At 36.2% G+C, this 21,160-nt stretch overlaps 1 protein-coding gene across 1 annotated transcript; it reads right to left on the bottom strand.

Moving 5' to 3' along the window:
* Nucleotides 1-16,775: 16,775 nt before the first annotated feature.
* Nucleotides 16,776-18,107, bottom strand: LOC132637136 (uncharacterized). Its single transcript, XM_060354276.1, has one exon. It carries the CDS (start codon nucleotides 18,105-18,107, stop codon nucleotides 16,776-16,778), a length of 1,332 nt encoding a protein of 443 aa, XP_060210259.1.
* Between the last annotated feature and the right edge of the window lie 3,053 nt (nucleotides 18,108-21,160).

The following is a 21,160-nucleotide window of genomic DNA, read 5'->3' as shown; positions in this document are numbered from 1 at the left end:
TTAGTATCAGAGCTTCTACGATCCTGGTAGAAAATCAAAGAGCTTCCGTTGCCAGCGGGCGGCTATGACTCATATATGCCGCTTGTTTGATCGATGATGTTGGCAAACGTCGGGCTAATGATATGCATGAAAAACAATCATGCTGAGAAGGACTAACAAACTATTACAAGTTTAAAGAGGTACAAGAAAATATGCACAAGAGGAATGAACTGTCTTCTCTAGAAGTCGGAGAAGTGGGTTAAAAAATATATTGGGTGTTGATGAGAAAATACATCAACAAGGTGACATCACCTGCGAATCGCAAGTACTGTTCGCAGGTCGTGACAGTAAAAAAAAAAAAATTTAATCGCCCTCAAACTATTTTATGTTTTGTTTTGATTATGTGCAGCGAGGACACTGCAATGTTTGTAGCTGGGGGTGACATGTGGTAGCACATTATATTTTGGTTATGCTTGATTTGTGCCCTTGTCGGGCTTTTATCTTATGTATGGATATTGTGTGCAATTGCCGGGCTTGTTTTGTGATTGTTGGTGTGGCTGTGGATAGTTGTTGTTATAAATGGAACTTGCTCAAAGTTTTGAATTTTTTTTTTGTTGGCATGTTGTGGATTATTCATTTTTATTATTTTATTTCCGTTCTTAGTTAGGTAGTTTAGGAGTAAAATTGGTGTTGGGATGTGATTTTTTTGCCCCTTGGCTAACTTTTGGCTTGCTTGGTACCAACTTATTTAATCCTTGGCATATGAATTCTTGATTTTTGAAAAAGAAAAAAAATACGATTGAAGTAAGGATTCTTGTTGTGACTCTTAGACTCAATTCTTGGCTCTTACTTTCACTAATTAGTCTCTTTAGGCTATGAGTGACTTTTTGGAGTTCATTTTGTTCAATTGGTTCTTGGATACATATTTCACTTGAGTTTGCATGTACCATGTGTGGTGAGGTTTTTGTGAGTTCTTTTGCATTATTTGTAGTCTAGAACTTTCCTGGAATGTGTTTCAAGGTGAAATCCTAGACTAACGTGGTTTGAAAAATGATGTTAGGTCTTCTTTGGATCGTTTTTTCCCCTTAAATTCCCACCCTTGCAGATTTTCCCTAGTCAACCCTTTTTGAGCCTTTAACCTTTTCTTTGACAACCATGTTACAAGCTTTAACCTTTTGTTCTTTATTGATCTATCTTTTGGCATCCCACCTCCCTAAGGGCTTTGAAAGTGTAAACATAGGCTAAAAGCCTAAGTTTGGGGGTGACGTTTGGAAGAGTTGATGTGGAAGTTGCGTAAAAGGTAAAAGGGTTAAAAAGAAAAAAGAAAAAAACAAGTGGAACCTTCCTTGGTTTTTGAAAAAAAAAAGAAAAAAAAAGTAAGAAAGATGAAAAAGGAAGGAAAAATAAGGAGTTTTGAATAAAGGGAAGGCTAGTTGGTGAAATGAAAATCGAAGAAAATGATGGAAAAGTTTAAAAGGAAGTGTGCTTTGATTGTTGCAAATTGTAGTGCTTAGGGAGGTTTTGAGTCACTCTTACCCATATTGTGCCCTACCTTAACCAAAAGCCTACTTTACAACCCTTTAAGTCCTAATTGATTTTGAACCAAGTGTGTCTATATTAGTGGAGAAATACATGAAGGGCAAGCTTATGGTACTACTTGTGTGCATTTGAACATCTTTATGAGTGAGAGAGTTAATTATATTATTTCCATTTGATATCCCATTTGTGTTTTAAATTGCATTTTGCGAGTTGGGATTCTCTTTTGATTGTGAGGGCACATGAGAATTTGAGTTGTGAATTTGTTCCATTTTCAATTGAGAGTAATGAACAAGAGAAAGTTGTTTTGTGATAATAAGGCAAATTTTGAAGCTTTAGTGTCATGACTTGATTACTACTTTGATTAACTTGGTGTTTGAGCACTTGAAATGAAAATGAAGTTTTTGAGAAGAAGTTAGTGATTCATATGTTTTGGATTAATTGGTGGTACCAATCAAGGTCATGTGTTTGTGCTTAAAGTAGACTTTTTCACTTGGTGTGATGTTGGTGCACTTTTGAATGGAGTCCTTTGAAGGAAATTGTATGATTTGATTTGCTTGAGGACAAGCAATAGTTTAAGTTTGGGGGTTTGATAAGTTGGTATTTTACCAACTTATTTCTTCTTTAAGCTTAGACTTTTGCAATGTTTGATTGAGAAAATAGTGCATTTAATATCGTTTACATCTATTTTACAGGTTTTATGTGATTTAGAAGTGATCGGAAGAAACCAAGTGAAAATTAAGTCAAAAAGAGGTCAAATTGGACAGTTTTGTAAAACAGTCAAAACTGGACAGTTTTGCAAAAATGGGACAGATTTGCAAATCTGAAAATATGGGCTGTCTTGGTCATATTTTGATGTGAGAAAATTGGGCAACTATAAAAGAAAGACTTGGGCAAAATATTCATCATCTTTGGCGACATTTCAAGCTTGGGGCTAGGGTTCATAATCAACCACACCATTGGAGGAGAAGATTGGAGTCTTGAATGATAAAACTCTTGACCCTTACTTCAATTCCTTGTTATGTATTGAATATTTAAGTGTGTTGTATTTTATTCTCTCACTTGCATCTTGTTTATGAGAATATCCATTATCAAGTGTTGAATTAAATCTATTGTTTTGCTTATGTATTGAACAATTTTTATTTCTAATGAAGTGGGTTAATGTTTTTCTATCAACTCTTCATGTTTAAATGTCTCTTAATGGTTGCAAACATTATTTGTGCCTAAGTACTTTCACTTTGCTTGAGAAAGGAAGTGAAAGTTAGGAAAAGAGTTAGATAGCAAGGATTTTGGTCATTAAATCCATCTAATAACTTGAGCTAGAGATAGGATAGTTAACTTGAGGTTGAATTGATTGTGTTTAACATCACACTCTAAGGCTTGAGAAAGCTTAGAGTGAAATTCATTGATTTGGTTGAGAGACTTTCAATGAGATTTTAGAAATCATTATCTATTAACATAAACCAGCTCATAGTTGTAAAATTGTAAAATACATTGGATCATTACTTGAGAGTAATTTTTCTTGTATCCATGCTTGTGGCCATTGATCATTTTACTTGCTTTCTAGATTGTTTTACATTTCCGCATTAGTTATAAATTTCTCAACAAACCAAAATGTTATCTATCATTTGGCTAAGCTTAGTAAGTGAAAGTTCTTTACTTTCTTAATCGCCTAGTATATTGTTCCCTGTAGGATCGACCCCGACTCATAGTTGGGTAAATTATATTGCATACGACCGTGTACACTTTCTCTTTGAGGAGTGGATTTGGACGTTATCAAAGAGAAAGTGCTTCAACAATTGAAAGTTGGTGAGAAAGTGCTTCAACAAATTAGGATGTTGGAGAGAAAGTGTTCCAATGATTGAACGTTGAAGAGCAAGTGCTTCAACAATGGAATGTTGGAGAGAAAGTGCTCCAATAGTTGTGAAGGTTGGAGAGAAAGTGCTTCAACAATTGCAGGTTGATGAGAAAGTGCTTTAACAATGGAATGTTGGAGAGAAAGTGCTCCAACATTTGTGAAGGTTGGAGAGAAAGTGCTCCAACAATTGTGACGGTTGAAGAGAAAGTGCTTCAACAAATTTGAAGATGGTGAGTGACGGCTGAGGAGAAAGTGCTTCAACAATTGATGGGTTGGAAACAAGTGCATCAAAAATTTTAAGATTGTGACAAGTGGATCAAGAATTAGATATATACAATTTTGAATTACAGGAGAATGTTGGAAATAATAATTCAAAATTGTAGGAAATCAAAATTGGTTAGGATTTGATATTTTAATTCATATCTAGTTAGGATTTATAATCAAATTAATAAAGGAATATATTTTCCTGTTTTGAGTTAAAGTAGGTTTTATATTTTTATAAATTGGAATACTGCTAGCTATTTTCATAACAAGAGAAAACAAGAGACAACAATAGATATTTTGATGATTGTAGAAAGCATTTAGAGATTCATAAAGTTTATAAATAAAATATTTTCCTTCAATCCATTAAGAAATGCTAGTTAAAGTTCAGAAGGGGACTATCAAAAGGTACCATGGAGAAGGCTTCATCTGTAACAATTATGGATTACCTATATGGCTCTTTATCTTGTACATTTGACAATTCATAATTATAGGCTCTACTATAAAAATAGACTGACTCATTACAGAGCAGTGACGAATTCAGGATTTTCACTCAGAGGGTTTGAAAACAACAACAAAAGCTAAATGCAAAAAATAATGTCGTTCCTGAGAATCGAACACCTGGACTACTTGAGCTAACCTTTTACATTTATTCAGGGAATTCAAAAGTTAATATATGTACATAATCGCATAAAATCTACCCTATATCTATACTATAATTTTTTGGCGAGGGTGTTCACCCTCTAAATCCACCCCTGTTGCAGAGTAATTGATCCTTTGGTGTGTCCTTTCTGTAGCATTAAGAATGAAATTGTTGAATATTTGCTTTAAAAAAAAAATCATCCAAAGATGGAGCAAAGTACTACAGTAGCAAGACTTTCGTAAACAACCATTTGGTATAGACTGAAACACATATGAAAGGAAAGGATGCAAATGCTTAGATTTAGAAAATGGCTCTAACAGGATTTTCGGGAACACCCTCGCCACCCTCTAAATCCATCCCCGTGCAGAGTAATTGATCTTTTGGTGTGTCCTTTCTGTAGCATTAAGAATGAAATTGTTGAATATTTGCTTTCAAAAAAAAAAATCATCCAAAATATGGAGCAAAGTACTACAGTAGCAAGACTTTCGTAAACAACCAATTGGTATGGAATGAAACACATATGAAAGGAAAGGATGCAAATGCTAAGATTTAGAAAATGGCTCTAACAGGATGCTTCTATTACATATGCTAGAGGACATTCAAAAGCAATCAGAGAAGGCCTGAAGTAATTATCAGACCGATAGATACACAAGGTTGTTGGGATAAGTGATAACAATCTCAAGATAAAATGAGAGACTTTTTTTTTTCTCATTTGATTATGGATATTAATCAATCCTGAGAAATATTTTGTACTAAAATGGTGGATTAGCTATTTTATAGAGAAGGTGAAATAATTAATTTCATGAAATATCCTTATCTATCCGATCCTGATAACCAAATGACATCTTGTTTGTAAAGGGCAATGAAGGCCAAACTAACGAGAGATTTGGATAACTGAATTTTTACCCCTAGGATTGGTTATAGATGGGATAAGCAAGGATATTTCATGAAATTATTTTATCTCACCTTTTATATGAGCTACTAAATTCCACCATTTTAGTACAAATGATGAAATAAAATAATTTCGAGACTCATTAATACTCATTATCAAATGCAGGATAAAATAATCTTCCATTTTATTCCGAAAATATTATTATCCCACCAACCAAATGAGCCGTGACATTAGTAAATTTGATTGAAGAATAGATAGGTGGTTGGCTGGTTGATATAGCATATATATATATATATATATATATATATATATATATATATATATATATATATATATATATATATATATATATACGATGCACGGGCCGAACATGTCTATTCACTTTAATTAGCCAGTCTTTAAGGTTTGTATTTTGAAAATAACTTTTAAAAACATTCCAATTGTTATTATATATAGCAAGATATACAAAATGTATTTTATGTACCATCACTTTAGTTATAATTAAAAAATGGAGTTTAAAATTTAAAAACATATGATAGAATTAAGTCTTTGAGATGGAAAGAGTTAGACTTTTTTCTCATTGTCATGACAATGAAAGTTGTTCATCGATATGAAAAAGAAAATTAGTAAGAATATGAGGAAAAATTAATATTTTAAAAAATGGAGTTTAAAATTTAAAAACATATGATGGAATTAAGTCTTTGAGATGGAAAGAGTCGGATTTTTATCTCATTGTCATGACAATGAAAGTTGTTCATCGATGTGAAAAAGAAAATTAGTAAGAATATGAGGGAAAATTAATATTTTGATTCTAGATTTTTTTCTTTTAAATTCTTTAATACCTTATATGTATACCGACAGATTGATATTCATTTCAATTAATTAACTGTTCAGATGCAAACATAAAAACCATTGTTGTATATATTGGATTTTTTAAAAGCAAAACTAATAAAATATTTTTATTAAATTAATTAAAAATATATTATAATTTTTTATATTAACAATTATAGATAAAAAGAATTATTGCAAAGAAATCAAAATTAGAAAGATATAATAACCAGGGAATTCAAATGAGAGTAAAATAAGTAAAGTATTGACAAAGAAGGAAAACGGGGATAAAAGTCATTCCGTCCCTTCACTTTTACTTGTCGACGTTAAAAAAAGAATTTTTTGTTCTTCTTATTTTATCCTTCACATTAATTACTTTTTTTTCAAATCATTTTCTGAGGCTATTGAGACTATACACCAATAAATATGGATATTATGATAAAATATATACTTCATTTACGAACAAATAAAAGTGCAAGGAGGAAATAAATGTGTCGGAGAATTAAATTTGAGGTGCATAGGCGTCTACATGAGGATAGAATAAATATTAAGTACAATGACATATGTCCATGTGGGATAAAAAAGTAGTTGGTTAAACTGTACAATTTATATAGCTTATGGTGCAAGTATTCACTGCAGGTACAATTTTTAATGCTTTTGGTACAAGCGGGGTAACTGTGTTCGTACCCCCCACCGCACTTATATATATTAGAAAAGAACTAGCAATACATGCCTGTGCGATGCACGGGCCGAACATGTCTATTTACTTTATTAGTCAGTCTTTAAGGTTTCTATTTTGAAAATAACTTTTAAAAAACATTCTAATTATTATTATATATACAAAATGTATGTTATGTGCCATCACTTTAGTTGTAATTAAAAGTCTTTGAGATGGAAAGAGTCTGACTTTTTATCATTATCATGACAATGAAAGTTGTTCATTGATGTAAAAGAAAATTAGTAAGAATATGAGGGAAAATTAATATTTTGATTCTAAATTTTTTCTTTTAAATTCTTTAATATTTTATATGTATACCGATAGGTTGATATCCATTTCAATTAAGTAACTATTCAGATCCAAATATTTATATTAAATTAATTAAAAATATATTATAATATTTTTTATTAACTGTTACAAAAAAATCAAAATTAGAAAGATATATGTTATATCATTAATCAGTAAATTCTAATTTTGAAATGAAAATATAAAGTAATATATTTTATAAATGTAAAGAAACAATAATAAGAGACTGCAAAGGAGACTAAATAAGTAAAGTATTGATAATGAAGGGAAATGGGGATAAATGTCACTCCCTCCCTTTACTTTTACTTGTCGATGTTAACATATCAAGAAAAAAAAAATTCTTCTTATTTTACCCTTCACATTAATTATTCATTTTCAAATCATTTTCTGAGGCTATTGAGACTATATACCAATAAATATGGATATTATGATAAAATATATACTTGATTTATTAATTTTCAAAGAACGTGAACAAGTAATGTGTAGGAGCATTAAAATAACTTTGGCAAAATCCCTTGGGACCCCCCTAATCATTCAAACTTTGTATACAGTGCACACCTAAACTATGCGGAGGCTTAAAAACCCCTCCTGAACTTGCAACTTTACGCGTCGCGTCCCCCTTAAGTGTCCACATGGCACAGAAAGTGGCTTCAAACGTCCAATGGGGAGTGAGGGTGTTATTTTTTGTCCACATCAGACCCCCCCCCCCCCCCCCCAACGGTTAAAAACTTAAAAAACCATTTTCCTTCCCCAACGTCTCTCTCTCTCTCTCTCTCTCTCTCTCTCTCTCTCTCTCTCTCTCTCTCTCTCTCTCTCTCTCTCTCTCTCTCTCTCTCTTCTCTCCCTATTTATACACCATAACCCCTTCTCCTCCACCATATATTAAAAATTTCAAGAATTCCTCCATTAAATTTCTTCTCTTTGCCATCAATTTTCTTCCTTTCCATTAATCTTTGACCCCATGATTTATAATACTAGGCTTGTTTGTGCATGTGGGTGTCCTCCAGTCACAAGAATTTCATGGTCGGATGACAATGCCGGACGTAGATTTCTCGGATGTACGCATTATGGGGTATGTAATATTCATACTTTTTAATCTTATTTGTATTAGTTAAATTTCTTAACATTGATTATGTTGTTTTTTATACAAATGCAGTCCCTATTCCGAACTCCTTGTAAGTATTGTTATACCCCTTTTTAACCCGGGTTGAAGCGGAGTACAACGTATTGGTGATTCCTCTTTGTTTTGTTTAAGGAGTCGCCACCTAATTAATTTAACGGTGAATTAGGACACCTAAATGCTAACTAAGGTAAAGTTAAAACTAAACCTCCGTTAGTAGTCTGCTTAATCAGTATGATTCTAGATAAGGGTTCTATATTATCCTAAAGGGAAGGGGTTAGGCATCCTTTAGAATCCGTTAACTACGGTTGTCCGGCCAAACTTAGGTTAATTAATTAATGCTAAATAAGATGCCTGAAATTTAAAAAAGGGAGCTAAGAAATGTTGCTTCGATTTTTTAAGAAAAATAAGAATATTGCTTAAGATAGGATTTTTAAAAAATATAATAATTTGCATAAAAGAAGATTTTAAATGCCGTTTAAAATAAAACTTGTAAAAGTTGCCGAGACTTTAAAAAATGCTATTTAAAATGAGATTTGTAGAAAGTGTAATAATTTGCATAAAAGAAAACTTCAAATGTCATTTAGAATAAACTTATAAATATTGCAAAGACTTTAAATGATAATGCGAATTAAAATAAAATTTGCATAAAATATACAAGGGGAATAAAACGCGGGTTTGTGCTGTGTTTTAATGAATACTTGAAACAACTCAAACGGTGGTGTATTAATTGATTTCGTGTTTTTAGTATAAACAAAATTATGTTTTATTAACTACATTCGTTTAAAGGTATGCATAATTGAATAACCTTAAAAGATGTTAACAAAATATTCTTTAGTTCTTTTCGTTAAACTAACTACCCATTACTAAAACTAAACCCACTAATTTCACTAAGGTCTATCTAAATTAAAAATGTTAGTTACGCAATATAAATTAAATGCATAGAAAAAATGAAGGCACAAGAAATGTAATAAACGGGCTCAGCCCATTTGAGCTGCTGAAATCATGCATGCTATTGGAATGGGTTCAGCCCATTTTAAAAAGGCTGCTGCGGATCTGTTTGCTACTGTTGAGCCTCGGCCCAGCGAAGATTTTATGCACTGCTGCGGGTGGGCTGGACACGGAGGAAGGAGTCCTATTGGGCTTTTTAGCCCAACACCAAATGTAGAAGAAAACGAGTCCCTCGGACTCGCATGCGATAATCATGCAAAGAAACGAAAGGAAAGGAGGATCAGTATATAACCAATGAATAAAGACAGACATGTAAAATATGACTATGAACAACACAGCCATGAACCAACAATAGTACAACAGTGAATGACCAAATTGGCCACCAAAGAATATGACATTTCGAATCAGCCACTAAACTTGGCGGAAAACAGATTTTCGAACACAGTAATAAATTGTACGAACTGACAACAACAATGTTTTTGACGAATGACAAATTGGCTTCACAATTAATCGAAACATTACTTTCAAAGTGTCACAACCAACAAGCTAAGCAAAGCAGCCGAAGATGCAGGAACAAATAATGATTGAATTGGCCTATCCAGCATGGTAGACTGAAATTAACAGCTAAACATAGACGATGTGAATTGAACAATGCTAATTGATTAAACCTGCATGACTGTTAGACACCCATCTAGATTAATCTACCAACAGCAAACCAATATATCAAGCTAGAATGAACACATTCAACACAGAAAACACACATAAAGAAACACAGAAAGTCCAAACAGAATAGGATGTTACTAACAGTAAGCCTTTCTATTAAATGATTCTACTTCTTTTGATGGGGGCAATGAATAAACCAGATGAAACATGCTTGCCTAGGGGAGGGTGGACCCGATCATCCTTTTTAAACACAAACTGCACCATCCTTAACTCAACGAACTTTATTAGATGCAAACCAGGTCTAGATGAGTTGAAACAAGCACAAGGGCAAACTAACATCGCGTTTTAACAGCAATTGCACATACATGAATGGGTACGGGCAATCCCAACAAGAGGCAGTGTATGGCATAATTTAGATATCATAGTTGCATCCCAAGCATTTACCAAAATATAGAGCTGAATGGTTTATTTTAACATACAAAGATAAGTAGAAGGACATCAAAACAGATTGACAGCAGATAAAAACAAGATTCAGGGATAAATATAGAATATTCAAACAGAGACTGTTACGAATAGTATGTAGACACTTGCATCACTTATATATCATATGCGTGAATGTATCTAGATCAGACACTGGCTGAACCAGACAGAGGAAGATATAAGACATTTAACTGGCCTAATGAATTATAGCCGATTGATTCATTCGGAGCACCTCGAGGTTTTAACATTTTACTCATATCAGACTAAAAAATATATTTTTAGGAGCTGTGGCAGACACAACATTCATGCATCATGGATCAAATTCGATTTTTTGTTCTTAATGCTAAGATTGAGTCAAATAAGTTCAACAAACCAACTCATGCATCAACTAAATTACACCAGACCGGACAACAAACAGTTATTCCAACCAGTAGCCACTCAAGCCAGGATGCAGAAAACTCAAAGAGTGACTGTTATTAAACAAACATAAGCGAACCATATTAATACCATTAAAATATACAGCAGGTGTTTGAACTTAATCGAGTCTAAACATGATATACCATGTTAAGCTAAACATATATCAGATTGAAAGCAAAGGAGATTCAATCCAAACATACAAACGACACTATGACACAAAGGAGACAAAGACCTTATACACATTCGTCATATCGGCCTAAACTGATTTCATCCCGCACGTAGGTTAAGCTTCATACAATGTTTCCGAAATTCAAGGACAGATCATGCTTAATTCGACCAGAATAACTACAAACGAAACTAAAACGAAACCCAAAAATACCACTAAGCGAACCAATCAACAAAAAACCATTTAAAGTATTCAAGCGATCACTAAAATAACTTTAAAGGGAGGAAATTTACCTTCTTCGGGTGCAGCGAAGTGGGTATGGGGCCTTCGATACTCACTCGAACACTACCAAATCCGAGCTTGCGAAGCTCGGATTCACAGCAATACCAAGGCAAACGAAGAAAAGAAAAAATAGTATTTCGGCTCGATGATAAAATAAGATTACAGCGGCTAGCAGATCTAATCTTTCAAAGGATTCTATGGCGGACCACTTTAAGGGAATTTTTTCCAATTTTTCGAACCCCCTTGCCAATTCAAGATAGGGTTATTTATATGGTGGACTGGGGTTTTCGTTTGAGAGGAAGAGAGAGAGGAGCGGGGGACAAGAAGGTGGGGTGACACGATGAAATGGGAGTGTAGTGGGTGTGTGGGGTGTGTCAGAGGAGAACATGGGTGTGACGAAGGTAGTGGAGGTGTCAGAGATGAAGTGGAAGTCACGTGGGGGTATAGGTGCGGTGGAGATGGTGGAAGGTGGATGGAGTTAGGGCGATGGCGACAGAGGTGGGTGATGACGGAGGTGGGTGGCGACGGAGAGATGGATGGAGACGGCGGAGATGGGAGGCGGAGGAAGGTGCGATGGTGGTGAGCGATGAGGATGATGACGGGGAAAAGGAGAGGGAGGCGATGTGAGCTGCGGCGGAAGAGAGAAAAAAAATGAAGGGAAAGGCTTCCCTTATTTTGACGAAAAATTGGATCGGACCCGGTCCGTTTGTGGACCGGGTCGATTTTAGACCGGGTATTAAAAGAATAGGCTAATAAATTAAAACACTGATTATTCTAAAAATTGAGATAAGGGATATGGACTAGTACAAAATTATCAGGAGTCAATCGGGCTTTAATTTGGAGTCCGGTAAGTCAAAATGCGGACCGAGTGCAAGAAATAGTTTGACTTCTAAATTTGAATAAGAGACCGATTTTGATTAACGATGTACTAAGGGTGCCAGAATATCACCTAATACGAAAATATGTAATTATAAAAAGACCCGAGTAAAAATTATATGATGTCGTAAATGACCGTGCAATAATATTTAATAACAAACGTTATCATTTAAATGTGCGAAATAAAATGCGATGTTTGTGCGGAAGTTGGTAGAAACGTCGAGAAATGCAAGTTTCAATAATACTAAATAATAGCGGCAAATAAATAGCGGTAGTAATACTGCTAATAACAATAATGATAATGGTAATAATGATAATATTGATGATAATGGTGATAAAAGATAATAATAGATATAATAATAATAGTAATAACAAATATTGATAATTAAAAAATGATAATAATTAATAATAATAAAGATGATAATAATTAATAATAAAATGATAATAATAAATTACAATTATTGATAGTGGCAAAATGTTAATAAATTAATAATAATAACAATAATAGTGGTAATAATAAGATAATAATGATAATAATAATAATAAGAAATAATAATGATGATAATAATAATAATAATAATAAATAACCATTATTGATAAAACAATGATAATAATTAATAATAAAATAACGATGATAATGATGATTAATAATTGATAACAAAATAACGCTGATAATAATGATTAGTAATTAATAATAATAATAATAATAATAATAATAATAATAATAATAATAATAATAATAATAATGGAAATAACAAGAAATAATAATTAATGACAATTAGTAATAAAATGATAATTTAAGAATAATAATAACAATAATAATAATAATAATAATAATAATTACTGCAGCGGAATAATAAAACGTGGGTGTTAATAAAAGACTAATAATTATAGTAAAATTTAAATGCATATTTTTTAATTTCTCAAAACACTAGAAGTATTTAATAGGTATTTCGGGGGAGAGGCGGGACAAAATTGGGTGTCAACAACTTGTCCCTCTTTGCCTGGTAATGATGAAAGAATTTTCGGGCAAAGACGTTGACTTAGTAGCCTATTTTGTCCCGGCTAAAGGATTGTGGAGGACTAAGGGTAAAGAAAATTACGGCCGAACTCTGGTCTCTGAATCGCCTACATATCTCGGGTTGCACGAGAATCAGGCCGTGTGTAGTTCTGGGAAGACTACGACACCTATGACTGGTAACTCACGATTTGATGCGAATCTTCACAAAAAATATTGTCCCAGTGTCGAATTATGATGACACTGGGTATTGTGATAGAAACCTGAAAATTGATTGTGCTGGAATGTGAACGGGAGATTTGGATTTGGAGCCGAGTGTTCGAGGTAGATCTTTGACCCTTGTCGAGAAATCTGCTTGTCCTTCTCGACGTATTGCCACAGTTCGCTGCCGAAGAAATAGTTCCACGTTGCGCTAAAGCTCCTGCGAAACTAAAAACTAGATGAAAATAGTCAGTAAGAATAAATATTGAAATACAGCGATGCAAGTGCGGTGCAATGCGGCTGCGAGCATATGCAGGGCATTAATAATAAAAAGACAGGGCAGGTGCGGTGCGATGTCTTATGCAGAAATTTAAAAAGGGCGGTGCATGGCCCATGTGATATATGAAAGTCGGTGTTCAGCCTTATGCAGAAATTTTAAAAGGGTGGTGCATGGCCCAGGCAATATATGAAAGCGATGCGAATGGCGGTGCGCAGCCCATGCATCATATGAAAGGCGGTGCATGGCCTTATGCAGAAATTTAAAAGGGCGGTGCATGGCCCAGTAAATATATGAAAGCGATGCAAAGGGCGGTGCGCAACCCATGCATCATATGAAAGGCGGTGCATGGCCTTATGCAGAAATTTAAAAGGGCGGTGCATGGCCCAGGCAATATATGAAAACGATGCGAAGGGCGGTGCGCAGCCCATGCATCATATGAAAGGCGGTGCATGGCCTTATGCTGAAATTTAAAAGGGCGGTGCATGGCCCAGGCGGTATATGAAAGCGATGCAAAGGGCGGTGCGCAGCCCATGCATCATATGAAAGGCGGTGCATGGCCTTATGCAGAAATTTAAAAGGGCAGTGCATGGCCCAGTAAATATATGAAAGCGATGCGAATGGCGGTGCGCAGCCCATGCATCATATGAAAGGCGGTGCATGGCCTTATGCAGAAATTTAAAAGGGCGGTGCATGGCCCAGTAAATATATGAAAGCGATGCAAAGGGCGGTGCGCAACCCATGCATCATATGAAAGGCGGTGCATGGCCTTATGCAGAAATTTAAAAGGGCGGTGCATGGCCCAGGCAATATATGAAAACGATGCGAAGGGCGGTGCGCAGCCCATGCATCATATGAAAGGTGGTGCATGGCCTTATGCTAAAATTTAAAAGGGCGGTGCATGGCCCAGGCGATATATGAAAGCGATGCAAAGGGCGGTGCGCAGCCCATGCATCATATGAAAGGCGGTGCATGGCCTTATGCTGAAATTTAAAAGGGTGATGCATGGCCCAGGCGATATATGAAAGCGATGCAAAGGGCGGTGCGCAGCCCATGCATCATATGAAAGGCGGTGCATGGCCTTATGCAGAAATTTAAAAGGGCAGTGCATGGCCCAGTAAATATATGAAAGCGATGCGAAGAGCGGTGTGCAGCTCATGCATCATATGAAAGGCGGTGCATGGCCTTATGCAGAAATTTAAAAGGGCGGTGCATGGCCCAGTAAATATATGAAAGCGATGCAAAGGGCGGTGCGCAGCCCATGCATCATATGAAAGGCGGTGCATGGCCTTATGCAGAAATTTAAAAGGGCGGTGCATGGCCCAGTAAATATATGAAAGCGATGCGAAGAGCGGTGCGCAGCTCATGCATCATATGAAAGGCGGTGCATGGCCTTATGCAGAAATTTAAAAGGGCGGTGCATGGCCCAGTAAATATATGAAAGCGATGCAAAGGGCGGTGCGCAGCCCATGCATCATATGAAAGGCGGTGCATGGCCTTATGCAGAAATTTCCAAGGGCGGTGCGCAGCCCATGAAATATATGAAAGCGATGCAAAGGGCGGTGCGCAGCCCATGCATCATATGAAAGGTGGTTGAGCCCAAAATGTCCTATTTTAGGGTGGAAGAACCCAAGTATCCTATTTTAGGGTGGAAGAACCCGATATCCTATTTTAGGGTGGAAGAACCCGATATCCTATTTTAGGGTGGAAGAACCCGATATCCTATTTTAGGGTGGAAGAACCCGATATCCTATTTTAGGGTGGAAGAACCCGATATCCTATTTTAGGGTGGAAGAACCCGAAATCCTATTTTAGGGTGGAAGAACCCGATATCCTATTTTAGGGTGGAAGAACCCGATATCCTATTTTAAGGTGGAAAAACCCGATATCCTATTTTAGGGTGGAAGAACCCAAGCATCCTATTTTAGGGTGGAAGAACCCGATATCCTATTTTAGGGTGGAAGAACCCGATATCCTAATTTAGGGTGGAAGAACCCGATATCCTATTTTAGGGTGGAAAAACCCGATATCCTATTTTAGGGTGGAAGAACCCAAGCATCCTATTTTAGGGTGGAAGAACCCAAGCATCCTATTTTAGGGTGAACGAACCCAAGTATCCTATTTTAGGGTGGAAGAACCCAAGTATCCTATTTTAGGGTGGAAGAACCCAAGTATCCTATTTTAGGGTGGAAGAACCCAAGTATCCTATTTTAGGGTGGACGAACCCAAGTATCCTATTTTAGGGTGGAAGAACCCAAGTATCCTATTTTAGGGTGGAAGAACCCAAGTATCCTATTTTAGGGTGGAAGAACCCAAATGCTGTGCGTTTGCGAACAATGATGTTGTGCGGTGCTTTTGCGGAGCAGTGCTTTTGCGGTGCGGGACATTTGAAAGCAGTAGTGCATATGCAGTGCGGGACATTTGAACGTAATAGTACATGTGTAGTGCGGGGCATTTAAAACAATAGCGCATATACAGTGCGGGGAATTTAAAGCAATAGTGCATATGCAGTGCGTGGTATTTAAAATAGTAGTGCATGCAGTGCGGGGAATTTAAAGCAATAGTGCATATGCAGTGCGTGGTATTTAAAATAGTAGTGCATGCAGTGCGGGAAATTTAAAGCAATAGTGCATATGCAGTGCGTGGTATTTAAAATAGTAGTGCATGCGCAGAGCATTTGAAAGCAATAATATTTGTGTGTGTTATAAGAAGATTCAAACCGCTCGATGCGCAGTCCCTGCAAAGCTGTAAGCATACTTCGGCTTCCGCAACTGGAAACCTGGGTGATATTTCACCTTGCTAAAATGTTTCCATGAATAAAATTCCTGCGCTCAAAGAAAATTATGAGTTTCGAAATTCGTGTTGATTTTGAATCATCCTTTGCTTCATGACTTTCGTGATGTTTTCTTGATGCTAAGATTCGTATGCCGTGCATTATCGTTGAGGAGTAGCTAAAAATCGGTTCTGCGTTACTCAAAGAAAATTTGTTAGTATAAAAGGAAGTGGTTGCCTTGCGTTGAACATTGAGCTTTGGCTTTGAATCTGCGCTTCTCGTTGCTATGCCGTTGCGGAAATCTGTTTATGTGAATATTTCTCCAGTTCGGGTATGGGGGGAATTGGAATTTTTTTATTTATTGAGACCGGACCCAACATGGGCGCCTACGTATCCTGCTACTAACAGGAATCAGGTCGACCGTAGTTCAAAAAAAAAAAAAAAGTCTAGAAAAGATTACAAGATAGCGGCTATTCCTAAAGATGGGCATGTGGAGGATGATATTCTCAAGTGTCGAGATGATGTCCCTATCAGTCGGCTTGACTTGTTGCACGCTTTCTTTTCAAATGCCTTGGTGCCAGTTTCGATGGATCACCCTTAACAACAGTTGTCTTTGTGTTTGCAATATTATCGGCTGAAGGCTCTAGCTGCAGCTTTATCTTGCCACTTTCAATCATGCTTTGAATCTTAAATCTTAGTGCTGGACATTCTTCAATGTCATGTCCTTGGATGTTTGAGTGATAAGCACAACTCTTAGATAAATCAAAGTTTGGCGGTGGATGCTTAGGTATAAATCCCTTCTTTGGTCGTAGAATACCCTTAGAACTCAACCTCTTAAATATGTTTGCCAATGGTTCATTTAGAGTAGTGAAGCAAAAAGATTTCCTCTTCTTTTTATGTTGAGAGCTTGATTGTACTTGGTGAAACCGTCGTTGGTAGGCTTGCTGGGAGTTTCGCTGACGAGGACATTGCATGGTGGCATAAGATTGAAAAATTTGGTGACTTTTATGGCATTGCGCTTGATGCATAGTCGTGGAAGCAAATTGGTTTTCCTTCATTTCACTTTGCAGATTTCCGTGTACCTCCGCTTGGAAGGTTTGGTGAACGGCTTGTGTTGCTGAGCTATCTGTAATTCTCCCTTCTTGAATGGCATTTTCTAGTTCTCTACCAATCCTAATCAAATCAGAGAAGTTGTGTGCACAAGCTCCGAGCAACTTATCATAATATAAGTCTTCCTGAATCTGGATGAAGGTTGAGATCAATTCCCTCTCGGATAATGGAGGATGTATTTTTGAAGCTTCTAACCTCCATCGTATGGCATATTCTTGGAAAGACTCATGTGGCGTTTTCTTTATTCTAAGCAGATCAGCTATGTGCGGATCGCCTCCAGTGTTAAACTCGAATTGCTTTATAAATCCGCGGGCCATATCTTCCCACGTAAGCCATTTGCTAAAATCTTGTTTAGTGTACCAATAGAGTGCTGATCCTGATAAACTTTGAATGAACAATCTCATTCGTATGGCTTCAATATGTCCAATACCAATTAATCTGCTGCAATAGTCCTTTAAATGAGCAACGGGATCTCCCTTCCCATTGAAAGTGTTAAACTTAGGTATTTTGTACCCTGACGGAAGCTCAGCGTTTGGATGCACACACAAATCTTCATACTTCAAAATCTGGAAATTCCTTGAACATAACTCTTCATTAATGACTTTCCTCAAATTGTGGAGTTCTTTTCCCAAATCTTCATGGTAAAGCGACTTGATTTCCTTTCCAGGCCTCCTGTATGGGGATATTGCCAGTTCGTTTTTCTTACTTTTCTCGAATTGAGCGGTGGTTATGGCAAATTGAGGATTAGGCATTATCGCTACTTGATCGGGAGTGTAGGTCGAAGGCATTTTTGGAATGGTATAGGTAGGATTTAAGTGAGGCGAAATGGCTAAGGAAACGTTGCTGGAAGTTGAGGTTGTGTTAGGAAGAAGGCTTAAGGTATTTCCCAGATTGGCTACAATATTTTTTCGAACCACCTTTCCCTTGCTATCGTTTTGTTCTTGCACCAAACGCATACCAGTGTTGAAAGCTTCAAATCTCTCTGCCACTGTAGTCTCGTCCTTAATGCAGATTCGCAGCCAAAACAATGTTCAATGCTAGATAACCTTTTAAAGAGAAAAGTAAAACTTCATAAACAAAATAAAATGTTAGTGCATGAAGTAAAAGCTTCATAAACAATATATATATATATATATATATATATATATATATATATATATATATATTTTTTTTTTTTTAAAGTGATCTAATTAAGCAGGCTCTAGATTAGAGACGACTTGAGTCATATAAAGGGAACGAACGGACGACAATGAATCATCAGCTATTTAGCTCTGACGGTTGAGAATGAATCGGAAGAAAGAAAACTGCATTGGAGTAGAACATGCCATTTGAGAAAGGTTGACTCATATCGAACGCCAAAGCTTGGTTCTGAGTTAATTCTTACCAATTCCAGCATATTTTTTTTAAAAACAATTGCCCCAGTTTTAGAATGTTTTGAAAAATGTCTTGGGTTGCATTCCAAAATTGTCCCAGTTTCATGCTCCTTCGTTTGGGGAATATTAAAATTTGTAGTAAATAAGACCGAGCCTTATATAGGCTGCCTACGTATCCTGCATCCGACAGGAAATCAGGTCAAACGTAGTTCGGGTGCGTGTAAAAAGATTAGCTTAGAGAAGATCATGATTGATCGGGCGCAAGACAGATGAATTTAATATACCCGAGAGTTACGAAACATTGGCAGGTTGCAAAATGCCAAGGAGAGGAGACTAATGAGGTTGTCCTTCGACTTGCATGCCAAAAATTGAAATTAATGGGTGCGCGAAGATAGATTTCAGCAACCCAGAATGACGCGATTGACTCAGCGAAAGCTTCGCAGAAGCAAGGTACTTGAACAGTCATTCTTGAACAACTTGATGGCAAAAATCGAACAAATATCGAGAAGTGCCATTTGATAGATTGGACCAATAAATTTGGACATCTACCAATTTAAGAAACGATAAATGCTGAAAATGATAGAAATCTGAAAGTAAAAGTTCCATGACGTAAACCGAGTGCAAAATGGATTCTACGAGGCATGGAGCTAATGGGTCAAACGTTCCGTCGTTTGAGACAGAAGATCATACCCGTAAAAGAAGGACACGAAAATCTCTAGAATTTGCAGTTTGATGCGAGACAAATTGTTCGACACTAATAGATTTGAGTTAGTAAGCAAATAATGATAAGAGAATGCCTATTAAAACAAAGTTGGAATGATAAGAGCTAACTTTAAGGATTTTCAAGGCTAGTTCATGTATGCGAAAATTAGGAAATTCCCTCCGACGATTAGAAATTTGTCGGGAGTCATGCTAATAATGCGAATGATCTTAAAGGTGCTCTAGAGTGGCTAAAGTGCGCTAACCGCGGAATAAATAGTTTTTTTTTTTTGTTTTTTTTTGTTTTTTTTTTTGAAGTGAGGATGATGCAAAAATAATTAATGAACAATATGCAATTGTGCGGCAAAGCAAATATGAATTTTACTTTTCTTCTGAAACAAAGATGATGTTAGCAAATATCAAGTAATAACTTTTTCACAAATAAATTCAAATAAGAGCCTTCAAATAAAATTAATTAATGAGCTTGGCATCAGGTGATAATCGCAAATAAATTCAAAAGCAAGCATATTGCAAATAAATTTAAGTAAACCACTTAGCAAGCAAGCAAACGCCTTATAACACAAACATTGACAAGACGTCCTAATATGCAGGGATCTCTTTATGCCAGAGGTAGGCCTAACGCGAATTTGAAGGATAAAATATACGATTATATATCATCCCAATGTGCTATTAATTAAAGACCCATACAAAGTTTAAAAATCTTGGTACAAAGAAAATTATTACAACTTGACTTTCATAAGCTAACTAACAATGAGAAAAGTCCTTCGTCATCCTTGAGCCTCTTGGTTGCTTGGATATATTCACCGATCTTTCGTCGATTTTGGATAATGTATGACATAGCCAAAACTCCCCCCGTTTTGATGCCTTCTTTAACACAGATCTCTCTTTGCTCAGCTAAAACTGTATCTAATTCTTGCATGCTGTTCGCATTGTACCGATTTATGGCTACCTGCGTTCACAAACGGTTAGTTCTACCTAAATAGCACATGGTCCACATAACGCACATGTTTATCCTTCAAATCAATGCACATAACGTGATAGCTGTCGCTTGGGGTCATAGACCCACTCGAACATTTGGAAGAGGTTAACTAATGGACTTAATACACCTTGGGTATTAAGCCTCCTAGGCTCGTGCATGTCCTTAAAAGGGTTTTGGCTTAGCTCTATCTTAAGCTGACTAAGAGTTGTTTTCCTATGACACAAGGCTCCCCCAAGCGGACAACTTGGGAGTGGAAAGTCCGTGGCCGTCGACTGCACCGCCGATCGACTAAATCCACTAGACCAATCCAACTAAAGGGGTAATTTAGTAGTGCACGGGCGCGAACCGCGAAGCCGCTTTAAGTGTGTGAATATGTGTGAGTTTTCCAGGAATGGAAGAAATATGAGCGGAATGCCAATTTAAGGAAAGCAATAACATACATATTACATAGAAAATTTACATAATAAAACAATCACTTAAAAGAACATAAAAAAATAAAGCAGCAATAAAGGCAAAAAATAAAGAAAACAACCAAACATCCAACAAATTTAATTATTAACCTAAGTTGTTATGGTTAAGAACCTAAAAGTTCCCCAGCAGAGTCGCCAAGCTGTTATACCCCTTTTTAACCCGGGTTGAAGCGGAGTACAACGTATTGGTGATTCCTCTTTGTTTTGTTTAAGGAGTCGCCACCTAATTAATTTAACGGTGAATTAGGACACCTAAATGCTAA

The sequence above is a fragment of the Lycium barbarum genome, chromosome 4 (genome assembly GCF_019175385.1).
Source record: "Lycium barbarum isolate Lr01 chromosome 4, ASM1917538v2, whole genome shotgun sequence".
Classification (NCBI taxonomy): Eukaryota; Viridiplantae; Streptophyta; class Magnoliopsida; order Solanales; family Solanaceae; genus Lycium; species Lycium barbarum.
This window is presented reverse-complemented; position numbering and strand designations above follow the sequence as displayed.